General features: G+C 32.2%; 2 protein-coding genes and 2 pseudogenes across 2 annotated transcripts; 2 read left to right on the forward strand and 2 right to left on the reverse strand.

The window, feature by feature from the left end:
* The first annotated feature begins 638 nt into the window (after positions 1-638).
* On the forward strand, positions 639-2,090 carry LOC100819970 (uncharacterized; annotated as a pseudogene).
* A 237-nt stretch (positions 2,091-2,327) lies between these two features.
* LOC100820502 (protein EMSY-LIKE 3-like) lies at positions 2,328-4,064 on the reverse strand (annotated as a pseudogene).
* A 522-nt stretch (positions 4,065-4,586) lies between these two features.
* On the reverse strand, positions 4,587-5,291 carry LOC121174009 (protein EMSY-LIKE 3-like). The gene is made up of 3 exons (XM_041011944.1): positions 5,233-5,291; positions 4,888-5,125; positions 4,587-4,805 (listed from the first exon to the last, which is right to left on the reverse strand). The coding sequence occupies exons 1-3, from the start codon at positions 5,289-5,291 to the stop codon at positions 4,587-4,589; spliced, it is 516 nt and encodes a 171-aa protein (XP_040867878.1).
* Positions 5,292-17,884: 12,593 nt separating this feature from the next.
* LOC102668078 (probable E3 ubiquitin-protein ligase XERICO) lies at positions 17,885-18,778 on the forward strand. Its single transcript, XM_006601879.4, has one exon. The coding sequence runs from the start codon at positions 18,021-18,023 to the stop codon at positions 18,486-18,488; it is 468 nt and encodes a 155-aa protein (XP_006601942.1). The 5' UTR covers positions 17,885-18,020; the 3' UTR covers positions 18,489-18,778.
* The last annotated feature ends 3,543 nt before the right edge of the window (positions 18,779-22,321 follow it).

The following is a 22,321-nucleotide window of genomic DNA, read 5'->3' on the forward strand; positions in this document are numbered from 1 at the left end:
ATGCAAAATGCAGTTTTAATTTAATGAAAACTGAAGAATGCATGAGAGCTAAGGATGCATTATTCATACGTATGAAATGACAGAAAGTCTTATCTGTTTTCTTGGTAATGAGAAAAGTATGACGAAACGACCTTTAGGAGTAATTTTTTTAAAATTATAAAATTTAAATAATATCTAAAAAAAAATAAGTTATAGAATATTTAATAATTTCTGAGTTCATAAATTATTTGATAACTTTTGTTTTTTTTTATTGAAGATATAAAAAATTATGATTTTTTAATTTTTTTAAAATTCAATTTTAAAATTCTAAATAATTTTATTTAAATTAATATTTTTATTTTAATTTCATTTTATATTTTTATATATTATTTTATTTAATGTTTTTATATCATTTTATTTAATATAAATAATATAAAAATATTAAATAAAAAATAGACAAAAATATTAAATAAAACTAAAAATAAAAATATAGGACTTTGTATATTGTTTTTTTTCAGTGAGTATTTCTTACGAGTACTTACTGAGGAAATAATTAGTTAAAGAAATGGGTTTTGGGCATTTTGGGAGGCAAGCAAGCCCATCTTCCAACAAGCAAATTGTTTCCCCTACAGCAGCACTTGGCACAAAGTGATTGATTAATCGCTGTGGTTGTGGCTGTGACCGTCGAAGGCAGCGACGGAGTGAAGCTCCGTACAAGGGTGTTCAAGCCACAGAAGAAGCAGATGGGAACTTGGGGATTGTTCTGCTGCACCCGTATTCTATTTTGGGTGGCTGCCAGGCTCTCCTCAATGGTTACACCGCTTTCACCTTTGACATGAGAGGCGTTGCCAAGTCCACCGGCTTCTCCCAAGTTAAGGATGTTGTTGCTGTCTGCAACTGCCTTTCCAACACTTTCTCTCTTCCCAGGATTTTGTTGCTTGGTTCTTCCGCAGGTATGCTTCATTCTCAGATCTCTCACTTTTCTTATACTGTTTAACATCACCCCATCCGCTTTTTCTACCTACAAATCTTACACGTATCATTAAATTTCTAGAGTATTCTTTTAAATTTTTACTGTGAAAAATGTTGTCTTTTTTTTTTTTTTTAATAATCTTTGAACTGGGCTTGTTGTTTCAGTATATCAAATGTCTGAATTGCTTGATTAGCTCCTAGCTGTATGTTTCATAAACAAATTTCGAGCTTTCTGTCTCCCTGATTACATTTTGGTTATTCCGGCCAGCCTTATGTCAAATTTGGAAAGGATGCCTTAGTTACTTGTTGCATTGCTGATAAGTTTAGTTTGAGAGTTTTAATCTTAATGCCTTCCAAGTTTGAAAGTTGTTTGATGTTTGGATAAACACTCCATGTGAATTAAAAAATGCAATGACAGCTCTATCGACTCTCAGTCTCAGGTTTTAAGCTTGTAGGAGTTGAAAGGAAGTATATATCTTTTGCTCTTGGATTCGATATAGACTGATTTGCAGATCAACTTGTTTCCCATTTTAAGTGTTGGAATGATATCCAACTAATTATGCATGCTTGAGTTTACATGGACTGTTAGTTAGACTTGTGGTGTTAATCCACATGCTTCTTGTCTGTGACAATTTCCCCCAGTTCATTCACGAGCTGCTTTAGGAGATGTAGTAATTCGCGCCATGTGTTGCATCAATGTTGAAGCCTGAAAGAGTTGTCATATATTTGAGTTATTTCTTTTATTACAGGTGCACCTATAGCAGGGTCTGCCGTTGATCAGATTGAACAAGTCATTGGTTATGTAAGCATAGGTTATCCATTGGGAATGACTGCCTCAATCCTTTTTGGATGACACCATAAAGCCATCCTACAGTCACCAAAACCACTTCATTATGGGAACACAAGATGGATTCACCAGTGTAAAGCAGCTGAGGAACAAGCTTAATTCTGCAGCAGGACGTGTAGAAACACATTTAATCGATGGGGTAGGCCATTTCCAGATGGAAGGGCCTGGTTATGATGCTGAGATGGTGGATCTCATCATCAAGTTTATTGCATCACTATAAAGACAAATAACTGATTGTGCTGAGTGTGATTTGACTCTGCTATTGGGAATTGGGATTAGTTTGTGTACAAAATCTTGTCAGAATCTGCGATTTGCACTGTTTATTTGTGTCCCCTAAGCCCATGCCACCTTCTAAAATGAAAGAAATCAGTTACCCACATAGTAACCATTTCTGCTGATTGGATAATGAGAGAGAATGGGAATTGCAAGCATAAGAACCATGCTTTTCATAATTTATAATTTACAAATAACATATCTGTTGTCTCTCTAGATTGAAGCTACCCTAGATTGAAGCTACCCGCTACACTACTTAATAGATACAAAAAGAAACTACAATTATACAATAATTATATCATATTACAATAGTCATGCCTTGTTGCCAACTTCGTGCGGATACTCAGATGGAGCACTAGTTTCTCTTGGTAATTTATCACCATTTGAACCGTCTGGTACTCTAACACCACTCGAATTATACTGTTGTTTCTTCCAGTGTTTTTCCTGATCCATTGACTGGTCTTGCGAAAAGGGAGGTTCTACATCTGGCTAAAGCAAGAGAGTTCAAGGAACATAAAGAATGAAAGAGTCTTGTAATCAATAATCTAAAATATCAAGGAAGTTATATACTAGCAAAAGAACAAAGAAAAGAACGTCCAAACGTCCACGCTTTATTCACAGCCTTGCATTTCATAAAAAAGTTCATTAGATCCCCCGAGTTGCTGGCCTACTAGCAATATCCAAAAATTAAGATACAATTCAACAGAATTTGGTGAAATTTCAATTAATTATACATGAACAATTTTCTAGTTACTTAGTTATTACCACTTTCACCCTCAGACACATCTCCGAGCCTGGTAATTGCATTAACAAGAGCCTGTTCATCTTCCTGCATTTCAAAGGGAGAGCCATCATCATTTTATTTTATTTTTTGATATAGAGAGCCATCATTATTGTTGAAACTAAAGATTTCTCATAACATAAAGTTGTATACTAAGAAAATGATTGATATTCACTTTTAGCATTTTCTTTGCTTTCTCCATTTCCATGGGATCAGGATGGCTTGCAGTAAACACCTTTTCAACCTGTTTTGGTTCCATTCTATTAGGTAATATGAAGGAGCCAAATATTTGTATCATACAGAGAAGTAGCCAAATTTAACACACAAATTTGGAAATTTCTGTTCCAGATGCTTGTACCTCCTTGATAAGGGTATCTGTATGGAGTATCTCAATATCATTTGTAGCCTTCTTCCTGCCCCTTTTTGTGACAAAGTGAAATCTTTCTTAGGCTGCACCTTCATCATTCCCCTACCTCTTCCAGAACCAGTAACTGCACCACCGTGAGGCATAGACTTCTTCAATCCTCTACCTGGACCGGGCCGGCCACCTTTACCAGATATTCCAGGATCTTGACCCTCCCAACGAATATCTTCTGGAGATATCTACCATATCGAATAGATAGTAACTAGGATTTCATCACTGATTGAGTTGATTGTTAGCAGCAACAACACAAACTTTAGTCTAATTGATAAAGAATAATGAATGTGAAGAGACACTAAGCATGTAACTATGTATCTTTGAAGTAGAGGTGTGGTCTGATTTTTAAAGACAATCATCCCGTATATGCTTGAAGTTTCATTGTTTGCATTAATTATAGATACACAAAAAAGAAATCACCAAAGCAAATGTTGATCCAAGATAGCAAAAGGACATTGACTATATGCCAATCCCTTCAGCCACAAAAACATACTAGATTTTAGTTTTAGGCAGAAAAATGTTCATTTCATCAAAATCATGAGATACTTAATACCCATTTCAAGGTATGGGATTCAAAGTATGAGACACAAGGTCACCATGGGAAAGGTAAGATATGTGAAAACAAAAGGTTCTAGCTATGCTTGTCAGGAGAGAAATGTTGCTTAAAAAGAAAAGAAAAGAATGAACGACGCTAAAACTAGATTGTATGTGAATGATAGACAGAAGAATATTAATATTGTAAAATTGACCTCTTTAAGATTGACCCACTCCCATGTTTCATTTGCTGAATTCATATCATAAACCAAAGCATGTAGTCCCTACAAAATATGTAAATAGAAATATTAAAGGAGTCCATGCATTCCTCAGTTTCTAATAGTATACTATAAACACACCTCAGCAGCATTGTTGTTAGAGGAACAAGCTTATGAGACTGGATTCGAGGCCAGCACCTCCAGAAGGATAAGAAAAGGCAAGTGTAAGAAGGAAGCTTGATAATTTTCATATATTCCATTTGAATTACAATTGCTTTATTTATACTAGTTCCTGGCAAACAGAATTTGTCATTTTGTACCAAGAAATATTTAGGAAATCATTGGCCTAGTGATTACGGTTGTGATGCTGTCCCCCCAAGACCAACCAGCCACGCTTAGCAATTCCAGAGCAAATTCCTTCATTCGAACCTTCTTCATACGTAGTCACTAAGGTGAGAGGGCCTTGTGATGACCCTCTTTGCCTTTCTTGCTATCTGAACCCCTCTGTTCTGTGCCTGCACCTCTGTTTGATGTTCTTTGCTAGCTGATGATCCTCTTTTCGTATCAATTATAATCCGTTATAACAGCTTCATAGAAGTGGTGGTCTTCAGGCCACCTTGTCCAAACTTTCCTTCCAATCCAGGGATCATAAGAAGCTCCTTCAGCAGGTCCTTTTGCTGCAAAGGCACCTGAAGAACCCCCTGATCCTGGCTTTGGCTTGTAAGTCCTGTAGAAGGGAACTGTATGGACATCATTGAGGATGCACAAATCAATGGGTTTTTTCTTTAGAACGGGATAGAATGACCATAGAGGAAGTGTAACTCAGTATTTTGTTATCTTGATATTCCAAAACAAAAAGGATTACTGATTTTTGCTTTGTGGTCTTAGTTCCTGATGGAGGTTCATGCTTCAATGCGGATGATGATGGTTGCATAGATGGATGAACTGCAGGAGATGGTGCACCCAAGGATAATGAAGCCACAGATTGTGATGTCTTTTTTTTCTTACGAGATGCCAAAACGGTAGAGCTGGTATTGTGATCATGAACCTGTTGAGCAGTATGTACTGTTCCAGATTGGAGCCCATTTCCCTTTCTCCACTCCCTAACAGCACAATTGGATACACCCCACTTTAAAATGCAGAAAAAACCACTGTTTGCTCAATGCTATACAGAAACTGCTCACTAGAATATGATAAAATATAGTATGACCTTATCCTGTGGATGATGTCATCAGCATTGACTCTTGATAGAAGTTCTGTGTTCTTCATCTGATACTCTTAGCTCCTTCCTAAGCTCTGTAATTAAACTTTCTTTTTCCTAAAGTACATAGGAACAAAAAAACTCATTGCCAATCCTATCGACATACTTAATAGAAAGACAAACCAATGAATTAAGGCAAAGGTGCCCAAGTGATTGCATCAGATTGAGCTTTAAAAGCCTTCAGGACAGAGGTGTATGCTTCTTGCTCAATGTTATGGATTTGTGTTTCCATGTCGTTCTGCATCCGAGGATATGGACCAGAGCCTACAATTGCAGATCTTCCGTTTCCAGTTCCAGTGGCATGATCAGGGCGTTGAAATCTATTTCGACATTGATGGGAAGGAGGAAGATCATCATCTGTTCCTGTGGTTATTTCAGATTATGGAAATTAATTGCAAGCAACCTTTTGAAACGTTCACTCATATAATTTCCACATCTGAAATGTTCACTCATCATTCTATGAGATTTATCTTTATCAAAGAAAATTTAGGACAGTCGGACAGATCACTATCATGGTCTGTACTTAACATTGTGCACAACAATTATGCCTGTGTGATAGATATCTTGTGTTCTATAACGATGATAATAATTAGAAAGGAGCGACATAGATATTTTGTACGAAAAAAATTGCTGCCTTGATTGATTTGTGTGAATTTGGTATTGGGGAGCTGGTAGTGGTACTTATTTTGATTATTTATGGTATTCCCCCTGCTTCAAATGCTTGACAAAAAAAGACAAACCTGAGAATATGCTCATTTCAGTTATGAATCAGACATGACTCATTTCCACTTTTTGGCAATATATTCTGTTCTTTTCATTCTGATTTTACAGCAAGTGTTCATTATCAATGACATGGTCTGCGTTTGGACTAAGATGACAGATCACGAGGAAAAATGCAGCTAGTTCATGTCTTTTGTTCTTGCTATTTTCCTGACTTGTTCTCAGTTAGAACCGTTTTCTTTGAAACACTATAACTGCTCCATTATTTAGAATTAAAAGTAATAAGAAAATTACAAAATCAGCCTTGACTGTGTTCATTTCTAGGATTTAGGATATAAATAAGTGACACCAAAGTTCAAGTCTTTTAAGTGAAGACCTCAATCTATGCATAATAAAAAAATTAGGATTAGCATAAAGGAGAGGTCAAACGAAGTTATTCAAGTCAGTTGCTCAACACCTGCATAATTTTGTAACCATACATACAATATAAGCCTGCGAAGAATCACCAGTACATTATCAAACAATTCCTAACTTGAAGTTAACTAAGCAATTTGATAAAGAAAACCAAAATCCTAATTTCCAAATTAAGGTCCAAACTCATTCTAGTCATTATCTATTCAAACACCTTCTCCAACATCACAAAGCAGCTACAATTATTCTCAATATTGAGTCAACATCTCAAATGAAAAGTTCACAAAGTTGCAGTTTCAGGCAACAAAGTTTCAACTTACAACAATAACAGCAGCAGCCAAACGGTTTGTTGAGGAATAAGAATAGCAAAAGGGCTATTTCAGACAATTTCCTCAATTTTGTTCACACGGTCATTTTAATATTTGAAATTATAATTTATTAGAGGCCGGGTCTAGCCAAAAATATTAGTCCCCGGTACATCCGCATTTAAACCTTGAATAAGATTGTCTTTTGAAGAATAATACTTATAAGACACTCAACGAAATTATTTAAAATCATTTGATTTTATTATTATGTATTTATTAATTTTACACAAATAGTGCCAACTAATGTATACCCAAGAATCTGCTTGGAAAAAGTTAAATGTATACTCAATTTTATTTTGTATGCATAGAGAGAAATAGACGAGGAAAAATATAAAAGAAAAGAAAAAAATTATAAATAAAACAAACAACATAATAAAAAATGAAAAGAAGAATAGAAGGAAAAATAGACTCAAAATGAGATTTTGAAATTATATAATTAATAATCCAATTAATCTCATGAGATATTATTCTATAACTATAACTTATGGACCGTTTGGAAGAGATAAAAAAAGAAAAGAAAATATTGATTACAATATATTTTTCTTTGTTTAATTGAAGAAAAATAAAGAAACAATTGACTTCTAAGAATAAAAATTCAAAACTTTTCTTATGTTTTAACTTTTTTTTAATTTCAAATTTTCCTTTTCTTGATTTTCTTTTCCCACTACAATTGACTGAGTCAGACTGAACGTGATACTTAGATACATACATGCAACTCTCAGTACTACTCCTCACCTCTATATAATCTTCACTCTTTGCTCCTCCTTTTCTTCATCCCTCAGAATTAACCTCTTCTCTTCTTTGTGCCGAGGTATTGCTCTCTGTCTCCCCCCATTTTTTCCTAATAAATGCACTATTACTCCATACATTTGCTCCTCATCTCTCCCCACTCTTTAACTAATAAGATTTTTCCTCCGTTGTGTATGTGTATGTGTGCATAACTCGATCTCTTGATGATTTCTACCAATTGGCCTCGGCCTTATATATATATATTCTCATTCTCATATATATATATATGTGCGTGTAGTTTACATGAATTTTGCAGGTGATTATTATTTGAAAGCAAATTTATTTATGCTGTTAGTAAAGATTGCAGCAAGATTTTGCCATAATTAAAAATCTACTTTAACCCCATTGCCCTGCATGTACATTTTATTATTAGTTTGTTTGATGATTTTGGAATTTTGTGGTTTAATTTATTAATATATATATATATATATATATATATATATATATATATGTATATATTTTGAAGGAATTGAGGAGCGGAGTATATACGATGCAGTTCGGATTAAGATCCCCAGAAGTACCAGATGAGAACACAATCTCGCGTGGAAGCATCACTATACAGTTTAGCTTCCATCTGAGTGCACTGAGCATGATGGAGTATGAGAACCATCGGAGAGTGAGAACACTGAGCACAGGTCCCTTCACACTGAAAATGATAATGCAAATAAACTGTCCCATTCTTGCTCATATCTGTTGTGTAGATAAATTTAAGTGGCCTCTAACAAAGGACACTGTTGTTCTCCGAGTCACCACTCGCACCTATGTCATTGCCCTCCCTGGCCTCTTATATGCCCTCCAGTTCCCAAGACTTTGCTCTCGAGAACGTCTTCGAATCCTCTCAAATGTCTTTAGGAAATATGGTCACTTCCAGGATCTTAGACCCCAAAAGCTAGGTATCTCTCTTCTCATTAATTTCAACTTTATTTAAATTTTCGTTACCATTGACTTTTATTGATTACTATTTGATTATTTGATTGACTACTTTTAATAACATTATTTCTTTTGACTACAGGTTATATCTATCCATAACGCTTGACTGTTACTTAGACCTTCAACTTTGGATTAAAATTTTAAAAATAATTTTTGAATTTTTAAAAAATCTAATTTATTAATAAGAACTGCTACACATTTTTTTGCGTGAATGCAAGGGGCAAAAGCCCCTAGAACTAGATTAATACCCTCTCGGGAAAACCGTGGAATTTACATTAGATATAACAGCTGCAGCAAAGAAAGGTAATAGAATCATAAACTCTCGGATTCTCAACAAGAGACATTTCATGGTTAGCTAACTCTCAGTTACCTGATTCCCTTCCCTCAAGACACCATGATTGAAGGCACTGGACTATACTAAAGAACTGCTACACATGCGTATTTTTATTTTTTTAAATGACCTAATTACAAATAAATTTGTACTAATTTTCTTCCCTTTTGCGATTGGGTGCAAAATTAAATTTATTTAGACATACGATCGACCATTTGTTTGTCCTACATCCTATTATTTATTTTGAGAGGATATGTCCTTGTCCTAATTATATATATGAATGAATGATGACATTGATTATAATTAATAATTAATTACATTACATGCAGGTGGGTGCTCAATGCAGTTCGATGACCCAGAAATGTTGGAAGTGTTACGTCCTGATTTTGAGCCCATAGCACATGAAACCCTTTTGGAGTTAGGGAATATCCCAGGGATTTCCCGTTTCTGCATGGAAGAGCAGAACTCGAGCTTCCTAAGGGCGTGTCGCATGTCGGCGATGACAAAGATGATAATGGAAAGCATGCGTGTGAAGACAATGACAAGTAGTCTTGTGGAGATCAAAGGCACCAACCCACCTGAGGCACACCAAGGAAGAGCCTATGCTGTGATGAGTACCTACACTCGCCTTGTTGATTCTGCTGAATACGCTTCCCTCGTTTCCTGTGGCTTAGTTGAGGAATTGGAGAATGTTGTGTCTCCTCTTCGCTTTGGTTCGGTTGATGTTGGGTACCAGGTTTGGAATCTCAATCACTTGGGCCTTTTGTCTTTCATGTCTCTCTTGGGACCCCATGTTGAAGAGGAAGTGAAATATGTGAGTGCTAGAGAAGAGTTGTGGAATGCCATGGCTGAAACTGAACAGGAAGAAGAAGCTGATGAGGCCTCTGATCATGATGAAGATAAGGGCGAGGAAACAAATTAAATATCAATACATAAGTCTGGCTAGATCATGTATGAGGTCTTGGATTCTCACATTTATGTTCGTGTAATAATTTCTCTTTAACAAGAGATCGAGGGTAAAACATATGTCTTAATTAATTTTTCATTTTGATATTATTATATATTCTCTACTATTATAATATGATGAAGAACTAAATCATATGAATTGATTGATTTTTTAAAGAGTACAATCGTATATATATGGAGAGAGAATAGGGAAGTGACCATATGGGATGACCATCACCTAGTAATAATAAGGCAAGCTAAAGAAATATTATCATGATAACTGTTGGGAAAATGGAATCGGTCGGAAGCATGCATGTGGAACAGATGAAATTAAAGCTAGCTTCTCAGGAATAATATGAAAATCTATGTCAATATGCTAGCTTTTCGCAATCATGAAAATTAATTAGTATTGGATATATTTTCGATATGTCACAATACAATAATGCAGGAGTGAAGAATGGAATAAATAATCTTGTAGAAGGTAAGTCAGTCATTGAAACTCACATGTGGTAGAGAGGGCTGAAAGGCTAAAGCACGATATTATATACACGATTTCAGACGAGGAGCAAGACAGTACATATATAATAGTATTCTGTTTCTTGAATTTCCAGAAAATCAAAGAGCCATCGAGGAACACACAGAATCCGGTGTTGTATGACTAGATGCCAAATTTGAATTACTAAATGCACGTTTAGTATTGAAGCGAATATTCCTCTTAGCTGCCCCGAAATGATGAATGGTTGGAACCTGGTTGAAATGGCTAAGATGCTAAACATCATATAGGTTATTATATCTGGTCTTATGTTTGTCAAATGAAGAAGACGTCCAATATATTTAACTTTTCCCAGCTAGCTGCTGTAACATATATTGTTTTTCTCGATATATCTTGAAAGGTTTTTAAAAATTCAAAGTGATTATTTCTATAAAAAAAAAGTTTCTAAAACTACAAAAATGTTGTATACATTAATATAATTAATAATTTCAGTGTTAGATTGATTAAAGTTCGCTGATATAACTTTTATTTAATGAAAATTAAATTGTTAGTACAAATATTGCAAGTCTTTATTAATAATACAATACATCATACTAACATATCCAAAATATTTATACTAATTAACAGTTCAATCCTGCTAGATAAATGCTTTTCTATATATACACTGACAGAACAGTTTTAATGCTTTTTTAATTTTTTCCTGTTTGTAATAATGATTTTTTGTTTGTTTGTTAGAAATTGACATTTTTTTCACTTTAATCATGGGCTAAATCTTTTATAGTAAACAAAGAATATAAAAATAAGGAAGTTTAACTTAGTTTGTTTCAACAATATAAGTAAATTATTGTAAATTCTCTTATATCTGAATTCCTACATATTAAAAAGAATATTACAAAAATAAGATGTATATTAATTTGATTTGATAAAAATAAGATTATGCAAGATTTAATTAATAAAGCAAAATAATAAAAACAATTAAGTCTTTTAAAACTATATAAAGTCGTCTATTTGAACTAAAGTTATCATAACATTTTATGGTGAATCATGTGCATAAATAAATTATTGATCTTTTAATAATTATTTTTAATGGATTCATCAATAGTTTTTCTCAGTATCCTTCTACCTCTAGTAATATGGCCATCATCATCATCCTTTTGATCTACTCTCTTAATTGGTATTTTACTAGTTTTTACATAGATGTCATGTCTACATAACTTTATCTTTACTATGATTTTTCTAACAATATATTATCTTGTATATTCACTCATTTAGTGCATCCATATTTGTAATATTTGTTTTTATTAATGTTCAAGACACTCCTTTTTTGTTTTTTAAAGTTAATTAAGATACTCATTCATTTCATCTATCATGCTTAAATCCTCTAGTTAATTTACATTTCTTTCTCATTCTATTTGATTGATGGATCCAATACTTCAGCATGATGCATCGTATTATTGGTGACAACTTATAATAGTCATACTACTATTAACAAAAGATAAACTTAACGCCTTGTGCAAAAGAAGATTACTATCTTAGGTGTAGTGTATATTTTGTGTTGTTTTGTCATTCGGAAGATAATAATAACTTATTTTTATCTTACTTTGCGACAATTCAAAATCTGGTATGTAATTTGTGTATGTCAGGTATTTTGAGATGTTGCATAATAATATTTCCGCCCACTATATACAATTTAACTCTCTTTTTGGAAGAAAAAAAGTTGAGGATTAATTGCAACAACTATATGGTGATCCTTTTAACTTCAATACGTTTTCGACTTGATCGATAAAAGTTAGATCATAAACATAATTTAAGGTCATGTTCTTTTTTCTAATGGTGTATTGATATCTTTATTTATCCCTTTAATTTTACTTTAATTGTAAGTTAGACTTTACTTTCATTTTAATAAAATTTTACTATTAAAAAAATATAAACTTATCCCTTAATAAGTGACATTTGTTTTTGTACAATAATTAATGTGTCTTATTTTAAGTGGTGGTTAGATCCAATTTCATGTTGAATTTAATATTGTGGAACAAAAAGGCGGTGTTATATATATATATATGATGGTCGATGGTGCAAGAGGGGATCGGAAGATTATACTTAAAGAAGCAGAAGCATACTTGTACTCCAATCTAATAAAAATGTTCTATATATAATAGAAAATACGGATACGTGCTGTACAGGAAAAGAAAATGAATATGTAAGTATGATTCGGAATACATATGCACCATGACGCTTTTAATCATGGATACAAAGCAGCAAAGCCCTCTTTTGACATAACAACACATTCAATTTTGAGACATGCATGTTACAAACGACTAAAAGCCCACGCCATTAATAACATCAACAGTCTTTTATCACTTCTATATAGTAACTAAACAAGGTTTTTTTTCGGTGAGCTTAGGGGAGCTAGTCAAACAATCATTTAAAACTTAATCACACAAAACATGTAGAGGTATAGAAAAAATACAAAAGGTAATGGTGGGCAAGTGAAAATCCATAGTTTTGGGGAGTTATTTGTATCCCAAAGTCGAAAACCATTATGCCCTAAAGGCATTATCGGATGTGACTCCTTGTTCACTACCTGGATGCACCTTGTTCTTTCCCACACTAGAACTAGCCACCTTTCTCTCTTCAGTACTCACCTCACCTCTTCGTACTCTTTCCACTTCCATTCTCTTCAACTTCTCTTTCTGCCTCTTCTCCATAACATAAATTTCAGCTGAACGTGCCCCAATGGAAGACATGTTGTTCTCTGCAAAAACAACAAACTAGCTAATATTGCAAAAAAGTTTACTAATTATTAGACTTGGCTACTAAGAAATGCTTTATGAAATTAGCATTGCCAAAGATGGTATTTATAGGAGTTGGAATTTGATGAGAGCGTGTGGAATAAGCAGCCACGTTCATTTCTCCAATGCCCTTGTGGTTTGTGGCTTTGCTTTACAACCAACCATAATTAACATTAATTATCTTAATTGCACTCACACAAAAAAATAAAATGCCATGTTGTCATCATACTTTGCATGGAAAATTAAGTTTTGGTCCGCGCACCATCTTTATGTGTTTTAAACTTTCTAAATATATAAGATAGACAATCCTAAGGCTCCAAATGCAACAATTTGTATTAATATATTACATAAGTATTTAAAATACACATGGTTTGGATCACACAGGAAGTGGATTAAATATAAAATGACCGAAGTGGGCTTCTTAGTTTAATTATGTGTCATCCAAACATTAACCACTATTGCCACACAGATGACATGTCAGCTTGAGATGATAATATATTCTGTGGGAGGAGTTGGAGGCTGCACAATGGCAGATATATTGCATGCCGCTGACTACTGGTAAGTTACCTCCAAAATAATTGACCTATAATATTGCAAAGGCCATTAAGTTATAAGATTCAAGTGTTTCAAGCATATGCAGTAACCTAAAACGGGTTTATATATAACGAATATATAATTTCTCATCGCCGAGTAACAGACGTACAAGAATGAGACAGAGAGGGAATGTAAGAATCATTGGTACTTAAATCTTTGATTACATCGATGAACAAGCGAATTTCAGGTTTTAGACGGGATGCTTTAATTTTGTTTATTATTAATATTAGTTCATACACGGGACACTTTAATTGATGACCACTAATCGTGGAAACTGCAGCTTCTGTATTAGCGTTTTAGGTAGGATTTTAATATTATGCACAGCACCAACTAAGCTTTTAGACGTATATTATTAAATTTATATCTTAAAAGCATAAGCCATTAACTGACAGCTAGGTTATCATAAAACCAGGAGAGCTTATCTTTCAATCTAACACTTTGATTGCATGGTATTTCTCTTCGATCTAATTTAAGTTCTTCTTTTTCTTCAGTGACTATTAAATAAATTGTATTAAATAATTATAACTCATACTCTCGATCAGGTCAACTTAGCGAAAATAAGATTGGATGATAGTAATATATATGTTAGTAGTGTACATCGATCTACTCTAAGACTAAAGAGCGTGTAATAATATAACTAACCAGTTGATAAGATTCATATTTTACAAGAGGTGAATTTAAATTCGAATGTGTAAATGTAAAAACTTCGTTGGGGAGTAATTTAAAAATACTTATGTAAGTACTTTGAGTTTTAAGATCTGTTATGATCCATGTAAACTTTCATTACTCAACTTACTTCTTTTTTTTAGTGAAAAAAAACATTATATTAATAGCATATTTTCAAGGAAAATATTTATCATGAATCCACTTACTTTCTCTTTCATCTCATTTCTACTTTCATTTTCTTAATCTCAGTTTTTTTTATTGGATTACCTATTATATCTATCATTTTCTCCCTTTATTTTTTTTTTCTTCTTATTCTCTTTTCTTTCCTCCCTAACACACCCCATTTTAGGATGTAAGTTTATGATTACTTTATTTTCAGATACATCTTACAATAAAGAAAAAAAAAGGGATAAAAAAAACCATATATTACTAGAAAAAACATAAATAAAGATGGAACTTAGAGAGGGATCCTCATCCGTCTTTAGTAGAGACCAAAACAGTGACAAAATGCAATATACAGAAATGAAACAAAAATATTCTACCTTAGAGACAACATAAGGATATATCCGACTCTATAATATTCCATCGTCTCTATATGTTTAATAATATTTGGACACAGATTTTAGTGACAACATTAGTTAGTTTGGGATAATTGTCAACATAGCCCATCTCTAAACTCGTTTCTATGTATCTATTTTAATATTTTAAAAATTATAATTCATTAGAGACTGAAATGATTCCGTCTCTAAGATTTTTTATATTACCATTTTTATCTATTCAACTAGAGTTAAAGTATATGCTGTATTATAGTTTGATTAAAAATAAGTACTCAATATTAATTATAATATTATATAATTAATTGGGAACTGTACACATGCCTTAATATAATATTATTTTATTATATTATATATGAGTATTTATATTTTTTTAATGTGATGGAAAAAAGAAGATAAGAAGAAAAATCAGGTGAGATGATACAAGAATATATATATATAATAATTCCAAATGAAATACCACAAACATTATATTAGATACATGTTGACATGAAACAAGTCACTCCAAAAATAATATATATTTTCAATTTAAGCTTATTGTTGTAAATAATAAAAACTTGAGCAGAAGAATTATAGAGATGCAAGTTGCTACATATGGTCGATAACCATCTCAAAGAAATCCTTTTGGTCAGTCTGTTGGCAACCCAACATATCATTGGTGATTTGGTGTCCTGTCTAGTAATTTGAGATTGTCTATCCGCTCTACCACTTTCTAAACAAAAATAAAAAATAAAAACTACCTCAACAAAATCAATGCATTAAGCGGTAGATTCTGCATACAGTAGTATAGCACTACCAAGAAAAAACTTCATATAGCAACGTTGCTCTCGTAATATCACCCGATATTATTTATAATAAGAAGAGAAATAGAAAGAAAAAAAATTGGTGATGTAATAATATAAAAAGAAACAAAAAATGAATAATGAAAAAAATATAATTTACTCTTTCTCGCATAGAATGGGAAGCAAGGACCTCCCAGAAAATTTTGAAACGTTAAATATGAGTGGACATGGGAAGATGTGATAAAGATCGATCCGAATAGCGTATTAGGAGGATAATTTTTATAACTTTTTAATTTATAATTGTTACGAGGGCTAGGTAGTGACTTTTTCTTCTTTTTTTTCAATTCAGGGGACTTGTGCTGTTGTGCAGTGTGCTGCAAAAACTGGAGTTTTTTGGTGTCAAAGGAAAAGAATCAGACCAGAATGAATTTGTGCCTAGCTACCCTGTATTGACGAAGCTACTGTATGCGTTGGGGAATAGCGCAAATAAAATGATTTTTTTGCAACTTCGAGTCATTCCAGTCGCAGTAACGAAAAGAAGAATATATAGGAAGGTTCATGATATATATATATATATAATCATATCGTATAACTTTCATAACTATTATATTATTTTTTAACTTTTAATTAAATATTTAATATTTTCTTAAAATTTATCATTAAATTCAAAATTCATTTTATATAAATTATATATACAAAATCTAATATTAATCTAAAATTATTTATTATTTTGTTTATATAGATTAAAATTGATCTATATGAATATTTTAAAATATAAATTATTGATTATTTTTTTATTGTTGTTCAATTTTAATAAAATTTGATTCAAATGATAGTAATAATATATAGATATAATTTAACGATTAGATTAATAAAAAAAATATATTATATATATATATATAATTATAAAAATTATATTTGTATAATTTAATCCGACTTTGTGGCTATATATGTGTGTGTTTTTGTTCATGTTGTATTTCTTTCTTTCTGCAAACCATATAGCAGTATAAGTGTTTTGTAATGTACATCGGGCACAACTTGTGCTTCTTATTCTTTTTAATAAATTTGATCCATTAGCTGTTTTTTAAAAAAAAAATTGTTGAAGATAAGTACGTATCAAATTTTCTTATATAAATTATGTATCAAACGACATAAAAAATATGAAGCAGTAAAATTACAAATACTTTATGGCAAATGATAAACGATATCTTAAAAGTATTATTAAAAAACTTAAAGTAAAAATATTTTTATTAGAAGGAAAAAATTATATTATTTACAATATTTTTTTTATCATTCTTTTAGAATTTACAAAATAAATTTTAATTTCTTAAACAGATCACTGGTATGCAAAATCCATACTATATATATATATATATATATATATATATATATATATATATATATATATATATATATATATATATATATATATATATGATAAGAACCTCCTCCCTTACTACTCCCTATGCATTAGTTGTTGACTAACGCCACTTACCACCAATCTCAAGTGCTTCTGACTAAGTCCAATTAATAAAGGCACAAAGCGCCATCGTGCCCCGCACAATTTATGTTAAAAATGAATACAAATCGAAAATTAGGGTAAACTGATGTAATTTTTAGTTTGTGGCTGCTCAAAGACTGCGAGTTATATATAAGGATGAAGAATGTGCAATGCAACTTCCCAAGTCAGAAAAATTCCATGCAATCAGTCTTCTTCTTTGATTTTATTTTTCTTTTGCTTCTTTATAACGTTTTTGACTTCCGTGAAGTGGCAAAGGCAACATATTTTGTGTATTTTATTTTTTCTAGTCAGAATTGAGATACTTTTTCTTCAACAAAAAATGCCATTCTAGTATTATTCCAATATTTATACTGTAGTAATTCTTACCATTTCGTCCACTTAATTTGACCGGCTACCCATTCCTGTTCTAATTTGGCTCAACCACCGTTCCGTTTTAAGAATTTTGATCCAAACGCGCACGTCATTCCAATAATTTTATAATCTTAATTTAATTGTTTTCCTCCTTCTCGACTGCGACCAAAGTATTCAATTCTTAAAGGATTGATAAGACAAAAAGAGTATTACCCAAACAATAATGCACATAAATAGTGCTTAGCACCTAAGTCAACACTGTACACCTAATCACTTGTTTTTAAATCAAAAAATATTTTTTTTATACTTAAAAAAATACCGTACATTGCACGGGTTTGGATGGTAGTTTGTATCAAACAAATTAAGCAAAGATAAGTCTAACCGCTTCACGGGGCAGAACGAGAAATTTTTGTATTAAAGTCATGTGTTTATATGTAAAAAAGCAAAAAAAGTATTAGTGCATTAGTTTAGTTGCATTTAGTTAGCATCAATATGAAACCTCTCTCTAAGCTCTTAAACAAGCTTTGTGGGAAAATGATAATGCTATTAGCATCCCTTCTAATAGAGCTTATCATTCTCATTCAGAAGCTAAGGGAATCACGTCCCATCAGCACCCGCCAATACATCAAACTCATCGAGAAGAAGAACCCCACAATTTGCTACACCAAAAGATTTAACTTGAAGGCAGAGCACGCTACAGAGTGCAGGGTATGCTTGTCCGAATTCGAGCAAGGGGAGAAGCTGAGGAAGCTCAAATGCCAACACACGTTTCATAGGGATTGTTTGGACAAGTGGTTGCAACAGTACTGGGCTACGTGCCCACTTTGTCGGAAACAGGTGTTGCCTGATGATGTTGTGTTCAAGCACCGTCAGCATCAGAATCAACCAGAGGCTGCTTCTAATGGGAATCATGACAATCTTCTCTATCTTTTTTCAGCATTTCGTGGTGGCAACACTTAATTTGCACAGATAACTCTCTCTCTCTCTCTCTCTGAATTACCCAATGTCTTCAACATATTTATAGTAGTACTATATAGTTAAAACAAAACCACCTAATTATTTTTTCTTTTTAGAAAAGGGTTTAATTTGTTATTCTTCCCCTGCCAGGATTCTACGGAGGAATATTAATATTGAAGTACACCCTATAGATATAGATATTATTAAAGCATCGATGCTACCTTTTTTGTATTTCACTCTTCTTCTGCTTATTATTTGGATTAAGGTTTGACTGATCTAGAAATTCATATTCATATGTCTGTGTAAGTGGACATTTTAATTTTGGGGTTAGAAACATCCGGCAATTGTGATGGAGGAAACCCAACTTCCTACTGACGGTAGAGTTGGTTGGTCAAATGAGGTAGTGGAGTCTCTCAGACACATATTATTCATATTCTACTCATATTCTACGAAGACCCTTTCTTAGTATACTGATAAATTGGTAGGTGAATAAGTTGAAAAAAGATTTTTTTACATCCGTTGACGCCTTTAGAGAGAAACAGAGACAAGAAGAAAAATATAGATATATTAAGTGATATGATTTAATAGGAAAAAAAGAGATATATAGAAAAAAAATAAGAGGGTCAACTAGGTATTTAAAATTTATAGGTATAAAAAAATCAGGACTCGAATAAGTTTATGGTTTGATGTCCAGAAGCAATTCTTTTGGATTTTCATAAAAGTTGCTTTAATGTTAATATGGATTAAAAACAAATATTAATTAACGATATATTAAAATGAAAGAAAGTTAGTGAATTTTCTCAAAAGTGAAAAACATAGAATTATACAGTTACACATGCAACATAAAAAAAATTAAAACAATATAGGTTTAGGTTGTAATTTGTTGAAAAAGATTATGTTTGGATCTTCTATGACTATGAGCACATAAATTGTGCTTAGCACCAAAAGTCAGTAAAATTTGCTTAAAAAAGTATTTCAAAAATAGCAAAATGATACTTAAATCTATTTAATTGCATAAATCCAATAAAAAGGGTTAAAGAAATTAACATCCTAAGTTAAATATATGCTTAAAAGGTAAGCGTAAATGGTAATGATAATTATTGATAAGTTGTCTTTCTTCGTTCCACCAGCTTAAATTAACTTAGGTCATGTTTGTCTTCACATAGCTAGGAAAGACATAAGTCCTCATCGGTGATCTCAACTTAACAGACTTGACTTAGAAATAGACGTTGCCATCGCTTTCGATCATTTGCTAATCATGTGGCAGAACCAAATTAAGGAGAATATGTAGCCTAGGACATTAATTATTCAATATGGTTGAGAGGTAGATGGACAAATTCAATATCATAGGACACAGGGGATGCATCAAACTGACACTTTTTGGGATCAATGAATCCTCAATTGGTTTTTCGATTTCTGTAGCAGTAAAGTGCGATAAGAATTAATTTGTCAATCTTCATATTTTCATAAATAAATTTGATTATTTATTCTTATATTATGATTTGTTTGTCAATGAAACAATATAAGAATGCATCAAACAGTGTTGAAAGTCGTAGGTTTTAATGGTGCACTCCTATCATACTGCAATTAGCTAGGTTCTTAACTAGTCTCTGACATTTTTCAACACATTTGCTTGGACAGTTGGGCAATAAACCAATGGGTTTTGATGTAAAAAACCAATGACAACAACTTGAAGTAGGTTTACTCTTCACATGCATGTGGTCGATGTTGTATTATTGATTATATCAAATGCTATTACAATTTTCTATAAGTTTTCCTTTGCGTATTGGCAGAAGAATAATCAAGAAGGGTTCTCAGTTATGAACTTTGCAAGTACATATGATGCGTGTTCCCTAATCCTTGATTACAGACATTTCCCCTCAAATTGTTCATCCAAAATGAATTATTTGCTCCTTCTTTTTTTGAGTTGAAAGAGACATAAGTTCAACGTTGACTTATTTCCTCTACATGTATTCACATCACATACGTGATAAATGAATTGTAGTACTTACACAATTTTTTTATAATATTATTTTTATTTTTTTCTATTACATACATTAACTATATTATCACACGTCCCAATCTCGCTCTTTTCTTTCCTGGTCTCTTTATTATACATATTCTGTTATGAAAAATTGTATAAACATAATTTGTCGTAATAAATTTCAAATTACAAATTGTAACTGTTATATATTTAGATGAATAATTATAATTTCTCATCTTTTTTTTTAAATAATTTTTCTTATAATTAAGGAGCTAAAAATCACTCTTAGAATGAATAATGTGAGATGCCTACCCAACCTCAAAAGCTAGTTTTGATACGATGTTAAAGTGCAGCAAAGACATCTAAAAGATTTTTTTAAAAATCAATTAATAAAGGGATGACCTATCCAATTATATAAACACTTATCATATTCATTAACCACCCGATACGGCTCTCAACATTCATCTTAGAAATAAAAGCTTCTTGTATATCACCAAAAGTTTAAACAAATTTTGTGGACAATGAAGGATCATTGGATAATCACTGTAAGCAACTTGGTCGTAGTAGAGTCAGTACTAGTTTTTATTCATCTACTCGATTATACTAGCAATTTCTATTTCATTCCATTGCATGTATTAAAATACTACTAGATTATATGAAAATGAAAGTCACTGGGTTTTATTATCATAGTGGGAGTGGATTAGTGGTTGAAATGGTAGCTCAACCGATCGATGTGACGGTTAAGAAGTGTCGGTCAAGTAGTGAACACAATAATTGATTTACAAAAGCATATGTACTCCACCCACTAACTCTTGCGTGCTCCTTGTTTCAAACAATTAAATTAATATAAGGGTATTTGTTAGTGTTTAGGATATTGGTTAAGAAATCAATATATATATATATATATATATATTGTATAAATTATAAGAGAATATAAAAAAATTATGAATAGTATAATTTTTTGTTTTTCAATTTTTAAAATTTTAATTAAAGGAAAATTGGTTATATTTAAAATTATTCTTTATGTAGAAGAAAAATTGATAAATGATTTTGATCCAGTATATGTCCCAGGGGCAAGGGGGGAAATAACAGAGGCTATAGCTCTTCAAGTACTGATTTTCAGGTACTTTGTTGGAGTGTGATTCTAAAATCGTGGTTCAGTTTGTTAACCATGCGTCAACACAGTACTCTTCATCTTTATTAGTCTATCGTTACCTCTATTCGTCATTGGTTGGACAAGAACTGTGAGGTTCATATTGTGCAAGTTTTTAGAAAAACAACCATGAACCATGGATGCTGATTTTTTTAGCATCAGAAGCTCAATTTTAGGAGATATAGGAGTTCATATTTATTCCTAAACCATCAGAACTTGATTGACGCAATATTAATGAGACTTCCCTAGGCCTGGTCTGTTCAATTTGAGATACTTTCTTTCTCAATTTTTTTAGAAGAAATAGTAGAAAAATAAATAAATTATGAGTCTCTGGAAGAAGCCGTAGGAATATAAACTTGTAGATGCATCCACACTCCAATCTCAATAATAACAAATATTCCAAGTGAAGTAATTATTGAAATTATGTCTCATTTGTTGGTGAAGTCGCTCCTCCAATTGAGATATGAAATTTTCATGACTGTGAGAAGCGTAGCCAAGTGTCCAGGTTATGTGTGACTACGATGTCACTGACATGAACTATCTCAAACAATGCAAAAATTGTCCCCTTAAAGGCAATACCCCCTTTCCCCCCCTTAAAATTTGGCTTTCAAAAAGTACTTTTTTCAAAATACATTAATTTTTAACATGGCTAGAAAGTATTTTTGAAATATTAAAATTTTAACACTTCCAGAAAATATT

This window comes from Glycine max, chromosome 18, assembly GCF_000004515.6.
Source record: "Glycine max cultivar Williams 82 chromosome 18, Glycine_max_v4.0, whole genome shotgun sequence".
Lineage (NCBI taxonomy): Eukaryota > Viridiplantae > Streptophyta > Magnoliopsida > Fabales > Fabaceae > Glycine > Glycine max.